Consider the following 14,845-nt stretch of genomic DNA (forward strand, 5'->3'; position numbering starts at 1 on the left):
GTAGATTTTGGCAGTGGTGGCAGTGACACACACCTTTAATCTCAGAATATATTTTGTTTTATTTTGTTTTGTTTTTGTTTTTTGAGACAGGGTTTTTCAGTGTAGCTTTGGTGGCTGTCCTGTAACTAGTTCTTGTAGACCAGGCTGGCCTCGAACTCACAGAGATCTGCCTGCTTTTTGCCTCCCAAGAGCTGGGATTAAAGGCATGTGCCACCACTGCCCGGCTCAACATATCTTTTAAAATAATTTTCTGTATATAGCCATAAAATAGCTGTTGGTTGTTTTGAGTAGTTATTGTTGCTTTAGCCTATTGATTTGAGACATAAATTGATTCTTTTGCTCCGTTTTCCTACCCTGACAGATTGAAGAAGAGATGTTGGCTTTGCAGAATGAACGCACAGAACGAATACGTAGCCTGCTTGAGCGTCAAGCCAGAGAAATTGAAGCTTTTGACTCTGAAAGCATGAGACTAGGTTTTAGTAATATGGTCCTTTCTAATCTCTCCCCTGAGGCATTCAGCCACAGCTACCCAGGAGCTTCTAGTTGGTCTCACAATCCTACTGGGGGGCCCGGACCTCACTGGGGTCATTCCATGGGTGGCACACCACAAGCTTGGGGCCATCCAATGCAAGGTGGACCCCAGCCATGGGGTCATCCCTCAGGGCCAATGCAAGGGGTCCCTCGAGGTAGCAGTATGGGAGTCCGCAATAGCCCCCAGGCTCTGAGGCGGACAGCTTCTGGGGGACGGACAGAACAGGGCATGAGCAGAAGCACGAGTGTCACTTCTCAAATATCCAATGGGTCACACATGTCTTACACATAATAATTGAAAGTGGCAATTCCGTTGGAGCTGTCTGCCAAAAGAAACTGCCTACAGACATCATCACAACAGCCTCCTCACTTGGGTACTACCATGTGGAAGCTGAGTGCATATGGTATATTTTGTTCGTTTTTGTAAAGCGTTATGTTTTGTGTTTACTAATTGGGATGTCATAGTATCTGGCTGCCAGGTATTTGTGGTTGGCTTTTTGTTTCCTTGTTTTTAACTTTTGGAAAATTTTAAAACTGGGAATAGATAAATATTTCATGTGTGTGACAAAAAAAGAAATTGGCTTAATAGAAGGGGTTTTATCAGAACAATATAAAAATAAAGTGAAACATACTGGCTTGAATCATCGCTTTAGGATGTCCATAGCCTAAGAAGTTTATTGAAAGATCTAAAGCCTTCCTCCATATTTCAAATTCTGTGAGTCACTGACAGCAGGCAGAGTCTGTGCTGAAACATGTTCTTACTGAAACATACCTCCACACCTTACCAGTGTGTTTCCTTTCTTTATGAAATTGGTCTGACTTCTCAGCCTCATTTGGACTAAAGCAGAAAACCATGAACACTGAAAGATTGTATTTACCTTTTCAGGTAGTAGAAGATCATTTAGTTTTTTTGCTAAGTGCTTCAGAAGTTTGTCCCTGATTTTGTAGGTTGTATTGTTAAGATGGCATTGCTTAAGGAGATCATAAGCTGTGTGGGGATTGCACTAACAAGCTTGTCAGCAGCTATCAGAGGAAAAAAACAGAGGGTTGGGACTATGAAAGTTCCTGTGATACATGTGTTCAGCATGGAATAAGGAGATAAAGCCTATATATCATGATATTTTGTTTCTTGTAGAGTGATAGCTCATGCTACCCAAACTATAAGACACCAAAAAGTACCTTTGCTTTGTTTGTACAAAATCAAAGATACTTAGCCAATACAAAGCAAATGCCAGAGGTCTTTGAATGGTGCCATATTTGTGAACTGCCATCTATTAGAATACTCATCACACTACATAGACATAATTTTATTTATCCCCCTTTTGGCTTATGGGATTTCCTGTTTACAAGTAGCAATAGTCAATTATTTAAATATTTAGTTGCCACTAGGAGTCACTGAGCCAATGACCACCAGCTGCTGACTAATCTTCACACTGTAGATGTTGCTTCATCTGCAGATCCCCTATGTTTAATTGCTGTTTTTGTTGCTGCAGTACCTTACAAACTTTTAGTTCATTGAGACTTAGTAACCGACTTGGTTCTTGTTACTTTCTCACAATAGTAAAGTCCCTTTCAGAAGTCTCTAGCTTAGTGCTAAAATACTACTGAGGAAGAAACTAGGTAGTTTGGTGAGTGAAAGAAAACAACAACAAAAATTAAAAGTAAGTTATAGTGATCAGGGACCACTAACCTGGGAATGTGTTCTATGTTTTCTTCAATGAAGGATTAATGCAGTGTTCTAAGTCAATGCTAGTTAGTATCCTCCAGTTGCTTGTGTAGAGCTTGAGGTGGCGCTAAGCAAGGGGCAGTGCTGTTTTTAGTGACAGACCAGAGTTTCTTACAAGTTACTGTTCTACTCCCTCTTCAGTTGTCTTGAAGAGCTCTTGCTGCTAACTCTGGGCCCTGCTTTTCCTGTAATCAGAAGGCAAGAACACACTTAAGCATACTTAGAACTAGCGACCAAATTGTCATCTGCCACTATTGAAGTTCTTGGTTTTCTTAACAACAGATTAAATCTTGTCCACGTATGTCATTCCAGTCTCTATGACTTGCCCCCTTAAGGAATTTCTGACTTTGGTTTGAGGGTTTCTGACACTAATTAGAAGAGAAATTATATCAGGGTGTGTTGGCATATACTTACAATCCCAGCAATTGGGAGGTAGGAGTCTGGGGTTCAAGGCTGCCTTCAGCTGTCTCACAGAGGGAAGAAAGGAAGATGCTATTATATAGATCCTTTGAAAACCAATATAAGGTTGGTGGCAGAGTTCACACACACTCTAGTCTGGGTTTTAAACATGATCTACATCAATTTTTAGGTAAACATTATACTTAATGAAAGGGGCTTTTTTAGTTTTTTTTTTCCTTCCTACATTCAAAATTCTATTCAAGAGTTTCAAACAAATTGAGAGTTCTATATATTTGAAGGAAATAAGGGAAAGATTTAAATTTAATAGGATGTTCGAAACTATAAAAGAAGACCATCTTTATAAGATGATCTTATAAAACCATTAAACACCATGCTTCTGCATCTGGCCCTATCTACTTCTGGAGGGTTAGAATGGGAAAGTAAATCAGATGTGAATAGAAAATTCCTTCAGACTACAAACTATTACCAGAGATACATTTTATAGTCTAGCTGTGAGTTTCACTTGGTCAGATTGAGTTGCTGAGTCCATTTTGATCATAATGCACTCATATTAGTATGACTGAGTAATGACTATGTGTTGTGTCCAAAAGAGATTTCTGCCTCGTCTAATTGTGTGGCACCAGTTTTCCTATATAGGCCATGATTATACCATCAGTTTAGTTAAAATACATGTTGTTTGCGAAATGATTAGCGTTAATGGGTTTGTGTGTGTGTAAGCTGTAACTTCCGATTAGTCGTGTACATGGCAGCAGTCATGACGGTAAAAACCGGTAGCAGGAGAATTTGAAAGGATTTAAAATACCCTGGAGACAGGGCAAGTACTTTCTGGGAAAAAAATGTGGAAATGTCAAAGTTTGACCAGTTTTACACTACCTCCTCCCCGTTATCATATGTGTGTTTAAGAAAGTGAGAAGTGTGGAGAACATGTGCAGCACACCAGAAGTTATGATCTATATCTGGTATCCAGAGCCTAGTGGGGAAACGTTTCTTGTTCTCCCTTTTTGGGGTCAGCATTTTAAACATACATAGCTTCATATCTTAAGACATTTTATTCCTAATTAAATTTCCAACCCTTTGCACATAACTTTTCCTTTAAACTTAGCCCTAACCCTAAGTTGTGACGTCAGAAAGTGTTTGCACTGTGTAAACAATGTTAGCTGAAAGCGAGTTTATTTCATTAGAGCTCCTATTTTCTGTGTGTTTCTTTAACTAGAGATGAACAGTCCTGAACATGGAGTCAAACCCACAGGAGTCAAACACACTCAGTCTCAAATCAAGGCCTTGCTAGTAAATGGAACTTTGTAATAGTTGTGATTTTTTTGACTGCCTGGACATCAAGTAAACAACAGAACACTAAAGAAAATGTCCTAGAGATTCCATCCTGCTACTAACAATTTTTTTGTGTGCATCCTTTTTTTGTTTTTCAGAACTTAAGGCAGAATTCAGTAATTTTGTGCTTCTGTAAATGTCTAGCATTTTAAGCATATATAGATAGACTACATTGTTTTGGACACTGGAATAATATGATTTATTTTCACCTATAAAAATGACTTCATTGTACTTGAACACCTTTGCATTTCTCCATTTGTGCCATTTACAAGTGGAAATAAATTGTATTATACCATGATCTACTGGCTTTTTAAAACTGTTACATATGCACATTTTTGGTATAGCTATTTTCATTTGTATGTGTATATTGTGTGTATATATATCTATATATATGAGTGTCTATATGTGTGTATAGATGGATGGATAAACTCATTCTATACATGTCTGCCAGGGCTCAGTTTTGAGTTTTGTTGTTTTCTTTTTTATCTTCTGTTAAGGCAAGGATGTGTGTGTTTTTAAAGAGTACTCTGAGCTGATATTTATGAGAAGGTGATTAGTAGATTCAGTCGTTTCCTTAGCACTTGTATGAGTGAAAAGAAAGTTAAGTAAAATGAAACCATAAATTTCAGTGTAGTAAAAACATGATAGGGAAGGAGCCAGTTGGTGTTTCTTTGAATTTGTTTTACAATGCAATAAAAGATAAAAGCAGGAGAAAATTGAACTGTGCAAAGAACACTGGTGGTGATTTTCCACAAAGGTGAAAAGCCAGTGATCCATTCTTAGTGTTGATGCCATGATCCTCTGGTTCCCTTCCACTCTTAATACTAATAGTTCTGGATTTTGCTGAGGATCAAAACTGCCAAGAAAGAAACTAATACTAAAACATATCTAAGGTTCTCCTAAACTGTAAAATCACAGGAGATGATCCCTGGGAGAGAAGGCATGATACTGGTTTGAAGGGCTGTCTCCTTTTAACTTACTCTTCTTGCTTGCTAATAGTAAGTTCTTTATGCACCTTTGACCCCTTCTGAGCCACTACTATTCAAGCAGATATTTGGTCCAACGCAATATCCCTTTCTTAGTTTAATTTCTTTTCTTTTGAGACAGGGTCTTGCATTCTGGTCTGGTAACTGATGTTTACCCAAGACTGGCCTCAAATTTCTAGCACTCCTATCCCAGCCTCCCAAGTAGTGGGATTCCAGGTGTGAACCACCATGCTCAGCCACAGCAACCCTTTCCTTCGGAGGTTTTATAGTTCTGCATTCAACTCATGTTCAGAATGTGAAGTGTCCTAATGTGTATTAGTTTCATAAAAATAATTTATTTAAGCTGTACTAAGTGTGAATCTGCTATAATGAGAAATTCTCACTTCTTACATAGAGCCTTCTCTAAGGAGCAGAGTCAAAATGTGGGCTGTCATCGCTGAGCTGCTTCTCAAATTACAGATCATTATTGAAGATAAATACATTGTTTTATTTCCCCCCCTTTAACAGAAGCCTCCCTTCCCTGTTTAGCATCGCCTTTTAAAAGGCGCTCACCCTTAGTTAAGAACTGGAAATTCCCACCCTCGGATTCCTTAAAGGATGAAGAGTGTGCTGTACACTCAGCATACGTGCCTCTTGTATGCAAGGACTACTGATTGACGTCTGTTTTGCTGTGTCTGGTTATGTTGTCTGCACTTTTATGAAATCACTACATTAGATCTACGTTGGAAATAACTATTGATTTGTAAAGAAATTTTTATTAAACACTGTAGAAAAAGAAAGTAAAGCGGAGAACTCTTCCTTTTTGTGCATTTGTATTTTCTGCTGAATTCTGGTAGCCCATTTTAAAGTTGTATTGACTTGTTTATTTTTCTCTTTGATTATATTCAGACTTCCAAAGTTTTATTCAAACAAGTGCTGGCCTTCAGATTATAAATTATGAAATATGCACCGTATCTGCCTATTGCAGACTTTTGAAACTTGCACTGCCCATTCATGCAAAAATAAGTATCTTAAGAAACAGAAAACACAAACTGGGGAGCCATGTACCATGTCACCATATCTGTTAGCTGTTTTCAGGAATCCAAACTCTGTGTGTGTGATATTGGTGTGTGAGTGAGTGTGATTTTATTTTGCTTTGCTTTCCTTTTAAATATACAAGGGGTTCTTCAAACAGAGGAAAATGTTAATCCTCTCCAGTTGATGCCCACTGGATATAATAATCTTTACATCTGTAGGTAGTTGGAAATATGGAGAGAAGAGAAGGTAAGACTTCTCAATGAATGAAAAAGGGTATCTTGATACTCAAGAATCCCCCCTCCCCTAAAAGTACGGGTAATTCAACCTGCACAGTTTCCTTTCACTTGTAGTTTAACAATTATGAGTGAAAAATCATGTAATTATCTGTAAATATGTAGCTAACAAATTGACCTAGTTTCTGTATTTTTTTGGTTTTGTACTAAAGTTTATAGGTCTGTGCCAGCTAGAGAGGAGTTGCTGTCATTGCTAGTTGTGGTTCTAGCATTTAACTCTGAAACCATCCTAGGTGACATTTTTAGAATTAATGCTTAAATGTTGTTAAACAGGGAGAAATGGAGCTTAATCATTGGTCAGGTTTGAAATCTTTTGAAACTAAGTAATTTTATTTAATATGATTACATGTTACCAGTCATGAGTGAGGTGTAGGGAGTCTCTCTCCCCCAGTGGCCATGTTTACAGAGTGTTTGTCTATAAAGTGCAAGTGTGTTAATGTTATGTAAATTATGCAGGTGATAACTATGGTTTGGGACTGTTTATGGGCTCTTTTAACTGAATTTTAAAATGAAATGAACTATGCTTATTGCTGGCACATCGATCCCATTTCTGGAACATTTTTCCTACGTCCAGAATTCCGTATGTTCCTTGACATTATCCCCACTTAACCTCCCTTCCTCTGATATGCCTTGTAGCTAAGATATTAAAGACTGTTGAACATAGATGAGGGAAATGTGTTTCTTAAAAATCCATGAACCCTCAATTGTATGCTTTCAGTATTGTGTTATATGTTTCTATGGCAACTTTGAAGTCAGTGGTTTAGAAATGAGATACCAATGTTAATGAAAAAGTATGTACTCTTTGCTTTTGCATGGCTTGGCTTAGTATCCAAGGTATATTAGAGCCACTTGAAAGCATGAAGACCAGTTATGGAAACAGGTTTCTCTTAGTGGCACATTTTGCTTTTTCTTAGCCCTCAAATACATTGCCTCGGCATGAACATTATTGTTAATATAAATTGCACATGGTCATCAAGCGAATTCTGTAATTTTGAAAGATGCAGCTGCCTGATGTCTGCAGTTTGGTTGGTCTCTATCTCAAATAACAGGGTGGGTATGGGAGCCCTTCTTGCCCTTTTTTGGGTCTTGAACGGGTATATCAATTTATCAAGGCGTTGGCTGCCCCTGGGGTATTGCCTTGCTGTTGTCTTTGCTGCCCATTCATTCCACATGTGCTGTTGTCTTTCCTTGCATGTCATACTCTCAAAGAAACCATCATCCTTTCTTCCTAGCAATTTTATTTTGCCTTTTATTCCACATTAAATGGGAATTGTGCCTATTTAGATTGCCCCTCTAGTTAAATACACATGTAACCCAAGCCAGAGACAAGGTGGTAAAACATTTTTTCAAGTCCACTTGGCCAGTAATTTACCTAGCAAACTTACCACATCATTTTGACACTTGATAGAAGAGCCTATTAGGAGTCACGTGGTTTCATAGAGTAAAGTCCAAGTGAAGAGGGATGTGTGGGGTTTCCATTAGGAAATAATTTTGTTATTTTACTTTTTATGACCCTCTGCTAGTTTAGAATAGGTTTTCTCTCTTTTTTTTTAATTTTTTTAGGGAAATTTTTACAAAAGCAATGGTCTGATGTAAATAACCTTTTAAAGTACAGTGCACATAACTTCCCTAGGCTGTTCCAACCTGACTTTGTAAATGCTTTAGAGTTTTTAAATTAACACTTGTGTTGCTAAATCCTATTTATGTAAGTCTGAAAAGGTTTTTATCCCATGTAAAACATTTAAATAATGCAGGTTATAATGAGCAAGTTAGCTTTGAGAACCCCTCCTTTTAGTATATGAAAAAGCCTAATGCGCATTAATGAGGTTGGAGAGACTATGAGAAATATGTATAGTGTATATTTTAAACAGCTTTGCTTGTATTGTGAAGATTTAAGAACAAACTTGAGATTTTTAAAAGTTAACTATTAACACAGTTTTAACGTAAGTTATCCCACTGGGTTTAAAAGCATCTTGAATGTATAACCCTTCTATAACCCAGGTTGGTTTCTGCTTTTACCGAATCATCTAAACGTTATTTATATTTTTAGTTTTATGTACTCATTTCTTTTCATTTTCCTCAAACAGCATGGTTTTTTTGCACATGTAGAAATTTTTAAAAAGAAGGAAATTAATACATGATTTTTCTCTGAATTCTTCACTTCAGTCTTTCTACTAACCTCTTAAAGGCCATGGCATTCCATTTGCTTTATTTGTGCAAATGCCAGGGTTGGTTTTTATTTTATTTTTGCTATTTACCTTTAAAAAAAAAGACAATGCTTCAGTCAATTGCTTTTTTTTTTTATTTAAAATTAAAAAGAAAGAAAAAAAAGCTGTAACCTTATCATTTCTGAGTAGACCATTGAGAGAGAAGTGCACACCTGTCGTCCCAGGACCAGCTTTGGTGGCTAAAGGGAATATTTTAACTAAGCAAGATGTTCTGTACAAAATGTGGAATGTGCTATCCACAGTCTATTTCAGTTATTCCCACAAGTCAGGTCCTGATAAATGAGGGTTATCAGCTAACTGATATGTTATCATTGAGGTTCGTCAATGAATTTGTACATTTCTAGTTCCCTTTGGTGAAGGGGAAAGTGATTTTGCAAGACCTAGATTTTGGCTTGGTTTCTTGCCTCCTTTTTTGGCAGCCTTCATCTTTTCCTAAAGCCCTTGAGCCTGTAGGGTTTTCATAGTGGACAAAGGACTTATGGTCGTTTAAAACTGGGATAGATTTTGGGGGAAGGGCAAGAGATTATCATATTGAACATACAGTATCCTGACACTTTTAACAGTGGATAATTTTGAGTAAGCCCAGTCCTTTCCAATTTTAGACTAAACAGATGCCCACAGTGGAGGCTTACCAAGGGTTGTGATGAGGAAGAAGCCTCTCCCTCTCTGTCTGCACCAGCTGGTAAAGGTGACCGCAGGTGTGCATTTCCTTTTGGTAGAAATGGTCCACAGCACTAACTGGTAAGGCTATTGTACAGTATACTGTCAGTATTCTCTGGTTCAGCATACCTTATAGTTCGTATATAACCTGTATTAATTGTATAGATTGTGCATTTAAAGCTGTTACCAAGTTGTCAGAACCTTAAGAACGAAAACAGGTCATATGTAATATTTTGTTTGTAAGTATCCTTTGTATCATAGCAAAGGAAATGTTTAAAAGATCAACTGTAATAAAAGTAATTTTAGTACACAGAGTGTCTGCTCTTTTTTTAAATTTTTTTTTAAGATTTACTCACTTTTGTGTGTCTGGATACTTTGCCTGCATCTATGTATCCACCGGTGATGGAAGATGTCAAAAGAGGGCATCAGATTCCCTGGAACAGGAATTACAGACTTGGTGAGCCACCATGTGAGTCCTGGGAACTGAACCTGGGTTCTCTGAAAGAGCAGAAAGGGCTCTTCTGTATGCTACCTTGACTGGCCTTGAACTCAGGGATCCTCAGAGCCTCTGCCTCTGCCTCCCAGTCACTGTGATTAAAAACATGTGCCACCATGTCATGCAGAGCAAGTGCTGTTAACCAGTGGCCCATCTTTTAACCCCGTTTAGTTTTTTAGTGAAATTTTCCCATAAGGATATTTCAGGTACAGTGCTAGCTAGCTGTGAGCTGACAACTACATCACCACCACCCCCAACCACTCCCCCCACCAGATCAGAATGGAGGATTTAAATGGTAATGGTGCTAGGGATTGACCCCAAGGTCTTTAACACAATAACCAAGTGTTCTACCACTGATCTTCATCCCCAGCCCTCTTTAACTTGTTTTTAATCATTGACACATTTAATGTATTTGGGGGGGGGGGGTGTACCAAAGTCATTTTTCAAGAGTCAGTTCTCTCCTTCCACCATGGTCCCAGGAATCAGTCAGGTTTGGTGAGCATTATAACCTGCTCATCCTCTTACCTACTCTTTTTTTTAAATAAAGATTTATTTATTTTTATTATGTATACAACATTCTGCCTCCATGTATGCCCGTGTGCCAGAAGAAGGCGCCAGATCTTATTTCAGATGGTTGTGAGCCACCATGGGGTTGCTGGGAATTGAACTCAGGACCTCTGGAAGAGCAGCCTGTGCTCTTAACCACTGAGTCATCTCTCCAGCCCCCTCTTACCTACTCTTTGTCTTCATTTTGGGAATGTCTTACCCTATAGACCAGACTGGCCTGGAACTCAGTTGCCTCTACCTCTGGTCAGGTTAAAGGTATGTGCCCTTTAAAAAAAAAAAAAAAACAAAAAAACCTAGATCTGCTTGCCTCTGTTTTCCACCTATGAGGATTATGAGGATTAAAAGGCCTCTTAGCTGTAGCACAGGATCTTTCTGAGTTTCCCAGGCTGATCTTGAACTTACCATCCTCCTTCCTCAGCCTGTCACATTATGTGGTGGAACCAAAATTGGGTCCATTTTCAGTGTTTCTGCTTAAGTGTAGAAGAAATCAAGAGGGTTAAAATACAGTGTTTTTGCTTTGTTTCTACTGTTCAGTTTACAGCAGGAGAGAGTTCCTTTCCCTCCCTTCCCCTACCCTCTCTTGCTAAACAGAGAGTACAAGAATATAAACAGATGTCGGCTAACTCCATGGCACCTGTGCTGTGCTTGCATCTCAGTGCTACTCCAGAACCAGTCTTTCTGTTTGTGTTTTGGCAATGAATGGTGGTACTTTAATTTCTACTCTTTCCTTTTGGTGGGGGTTGGGAGGGGTGGGGGAGTGTTGGTGTTTGAGACAGGGTTTCTCTGTGTAACAGCTCTGGCTATCCTAGAACTTGCTTTGTAGACCAGGCTGGCCTCGAACAGATCCACCTGCCTCTCTCCTGAGTGCTGGGATTAAAGACATGGGCCACCTCCCCCACTCTTTATTTTCAATGCTTGTTTGTAATGAATAGAGGGAGTGAAGGCTGCTAAGGGTGCTGTCAGCTGTATGGGGCTACACACACAGTGACTCTGGAGGGAATTTTTACAGGTGGACGTGTATGTCTCTTTGGAGTCGTACACTCCCAGCAGCTCCAAAGAGAGCTTTTTTTTGGGGGGGTGGGGTTGAGTGTTGCATGTATGTCTGAGCACCACATCTGTACCTGGTGCCTACAGAGGCCAGAGGAGGGCGTCAGGTCCCCTGAAACTAAAGTTACAGATGGTTGTGGGTGCTGGGAATCAAACCGAGGTCCTCTGGAAGAACAACCAGTGTTCTTAGCCACTGAGCCAACTCTAACTCCATAATTTCTGCTTTTGTCACTATCTTTTACAAAGTCCAAGATGGACACTTCAGACGGGAGCTTCTCAAGGAAAACAGTTTATATTTATGACATAACTAGAACTGGCTGGGTAGGACTGTAGCAGTGGGAGAGAGTTAACCTGGTGATCCTGAAACTTTCCTTTCACCCCATACTCAGGAGGCCAACCTGGTCTAAGGAGTGAGTTCCAGGACAGTCAGAGCTGCACAGAAACCATGTCTCTTAAAAACCAAAAAGAAAAGAAAGAAAATGTGGGGAGAAAGGCAGCAGCTTGAATTTGAATCAAGAGGACCTGAGTTCAATCTCCAGAAGAGGGATAGAGAAATTGTAATGCCTTTGCTGCTCAGTGGGGTCTGCCTTCCATTCTGGAGGGTGTGCTTTCACACACACACACACACACACACACACACACACACAAGCCAGGCTTAATCCCATTGCTAGGGAGGTAGTGGAGACAGACAGATCCCTGGGGCTCACTGGCCAGCCTGTCTGTTTTACTGGACAAGTTACAGGTCAAGAAAAGACCGTCTCAAAAAACGGGGCAAGGGTGTGGGGCTGAGGATACGTATTAACTCAGTAGAGTTCCTGCACCATATGCAGAAGTCCTTGAGTTCCAGTCTAAGCAGCCCATAAACCAGGCATGGTAGGGTAGTGCATGACTATAATTCCAGCACTAGGTAAGAAGCAGTAGGCAGAAGTTTACGGTTATCCTCAACCAGATCTTAAAATTTACATCTCTGGGGGCACTGAGGACATGGCTCAATGGGTAAAGTGCTTGCTGCTCAAGTGTGAAGACCTGAGTTTGGATCCCCAGTACCCACATGGAAGCTAGGTGCAGTGGTGTTTTGCATCTGTAACCCCAGCAAGATTGGTGAGATGGTAATGAAAGCAGAAGGAACCTTGAAGCTTACTGACCAGATAGCATAGCCAATCAGTGAATTCCAGGTTCAGTGAATGAATGTGAGGACATTCAAAAGGAGACCTCCGGCCTCTCCATGGACAAGCTAGCACATGAACCCACCTGCACACAAAATGATAAAGTCACATCTCAGAACTCAGTCTAGTAGAAATAAGTTTCGGCTAAAAAGCATTGTGAAGCCTCTTAATTGCAGTGTTTTCAGTGTGTCTGATAATGAAAGCAGGGACATGTTCCATGACTGAGGAATTCAAGTTGAAGAATGGCCTCCACAAGCTTTCAGTATCTCTTTTGATCCTGTCTTACATACTAAAGCTCACACATGATTTCAATCTTTTCCTATGAGACAGCTAATAAAATACCTTTTAGGCCACTGAATAAATTTTTGAGGAAGTGGGCAGTTGAAACGGGGTTTTGCTATTGTAGCAGGGTAGCCTCAAACTCGAAATGCTTCCTGTCTCAGCCTCCTGTATACTAAGATTACAGGTATGTAAAAAGCCACCACACCCGGCTGTTCCCAGGATCATTTGAGTCATACATCAATTAGAGGCCTGTAGCTTCAACTCATTATGTAATTCCCTAACACATACTTATTACCCACTGGAATCTGTCTATGAAGCTACTGTTGATTAATTTTAATAATTTTAAGCCTGTTGAGAAATTATTAGCTCGGAGCAAGAGGACTGGCGGTTGATTTAAAGAGCTGCTTCTGGTTGGTGTTAGAGGACAAGAGGGAATGACTAGCGCATGCAGGAGGCTCTGTGAACCCCTTGGCAGGTAAGCTGGGCTCAGTACACAGCAGACATCAGAGGGCAAGCAGCACAAAGACTGGGCATAGTAGTGCACACCTATTTTAAAATATATTTTATTTTTATGTGCATTTGTGGTTTTGCCATGGGTGTTGGGATCCCTTGAAACTGGAGTTACAGACAATTGTAAACTTCCATGTGGGTGCTGAGAACTGAACCCAGGTCCTCTGGAAGAGCAGCCAGTGCTCTTAACCCCTGAGCCATCTCTCCAGCCCTGTGGTCCATGCCTTTGATCCCAGCACTAAGGAGGCAGAGGCAGGTGGATCTCTGTGAGTTCCAGGCCAGCTACACAGAGAAACCCTGTCTTGCAAAACAACAAGCACACACACATAAAAAAGAAGAGACTTTGATTGCCCGGAGAGGTGACTCAGAGGTCAAAAACCACTTGTAAAGGTCCCGGGTTCCATTCCCAGTGCCCACATCAGGTTTTATAACCACCTGCTTCAGGGGTCCACTACCTCTCACCTCAGGCACCTTTACATGAGTCACAGACTCACCTCAGACACATACATAAATATAATTAAGAATAATAAAAATAAATCTTAAAAAAAAGATGTTCAATTGGATGTAAGCCATCCTCAGGTCTTAGTGCACACACCGTCCATCATACATGCCAAAGACCAGTCTAGCATGAATATCTCACTGAAACCATGGGCCTTGCTAGTTTGAGGGCATTCATTGCATTTCTGGGCACATAGACTCCTTGGTCTACCTTCTCAAACCTTAGAAAAGCAAACTGTAATAACTAGTAAAATGTTCTGATCCCATCCTATGTGGCCTGACCATGGCCTTGCATGATCTCCTTGTCAACATGTAAAGATAGCCAAGTGGCTCATGTGTCTGCTTGCTAACATCTAAAGGAAGACACCTTGGTGATTCTGAGCATTTCTGACTGACAAAGAGTCCTGCGGTTTGACTGGAAGATGAACACAGAGGCGTCTGTGATGCAGGTGGTTTTGAGGTTATACATGAAGCTAAGACAGTAGTTCCTGTGTAAGCCCTCTTTTTAAATAGCATTTGGGGCTTAGGAAGGACGTCTTTACACAAAACGGATGTCTTCTCAAAAGAGAATTCTGGTGTTCTGTTTTTCACACTGTTGTCTCCAGCTACTAGAAACCTATATATATAAGTACTAAGTCTTCACGAGAATTGTTCCAGCTTAGTTCAGTGTGTGTGTGTGCACACGTGTGTGTGTGTGCACACGTGTGTGCGGCTGCACATGAAGCCAATAGTCCATGTCAAGTGTCTTCCTCCACTGTTCTCCATCTTACTTTTTTAATAATTTACTTTTATAAAATGATCATTGATATGTGTTTTGCCTGCACATGTATGTATGTCTGTATGTATGAGGGTCTTGGATTCCCTAAAGCTGGAGTTACAGACAGTTGTGAGCTGCCGTGTGGTGCTAGAAATTGAACCTGGGTCCTCTGGAAGAACAGCCAGTGTTCTTAAGCCCTGAGCCATTTCCCCAGTCCCTTAGTATAGTCCTGATACCAGCAGTAAAAACTTAACAGGAACCAGAGATGGCTTTCAGAGGCAATCGTCTGTTTCTTCTCCTCTGCCTCCCTGGTAGAAACAGAGGACACCATC

General features: G+C 40.1%; 1 protein-coding gene across 3 annotated transcripts in view; it reads left to right on the forward strand.

Annotated features, from left to right (window-relative positions):
- The window catches only part of Taok1 (TAO kinase 1), a 96,642-nt gene extending 87,142 nt beyond the window's left edge, over positions 1-9,500 (forward strand). For all 3 annotated transcript variants that reach the window (XM_085695388.2, XM_085695389.2, XM_085695390.2), the window contains one exon: positions 362-9,500. In XM_085695388.2, coding sequence (XP_085551514.1) covers positions 362-823 — 462 coding nt within the window. In that variant the 3' untranslated portion in view covers positions 824-9,500. The remainder of the gene's footprint in view (positions 1-361) is intronic.
- The last annotated feature ends 5,345 nt before the right edge of the window (positions 9,501-14,845 follow it).

The sequence above is a fragment of the Myodes glareolus genome, chromosome 9 (genome assembly GCF_982192425.1).
Source record: "Myodes glareolus chromosome 9, mMyoGla1.1, whole genome shotgun sequence".
NCBI lineage: Eukaryota > Metazoa > Chordata > Mammalia > Rodentia > Cricetidae > Myodes > Myodes glareolus.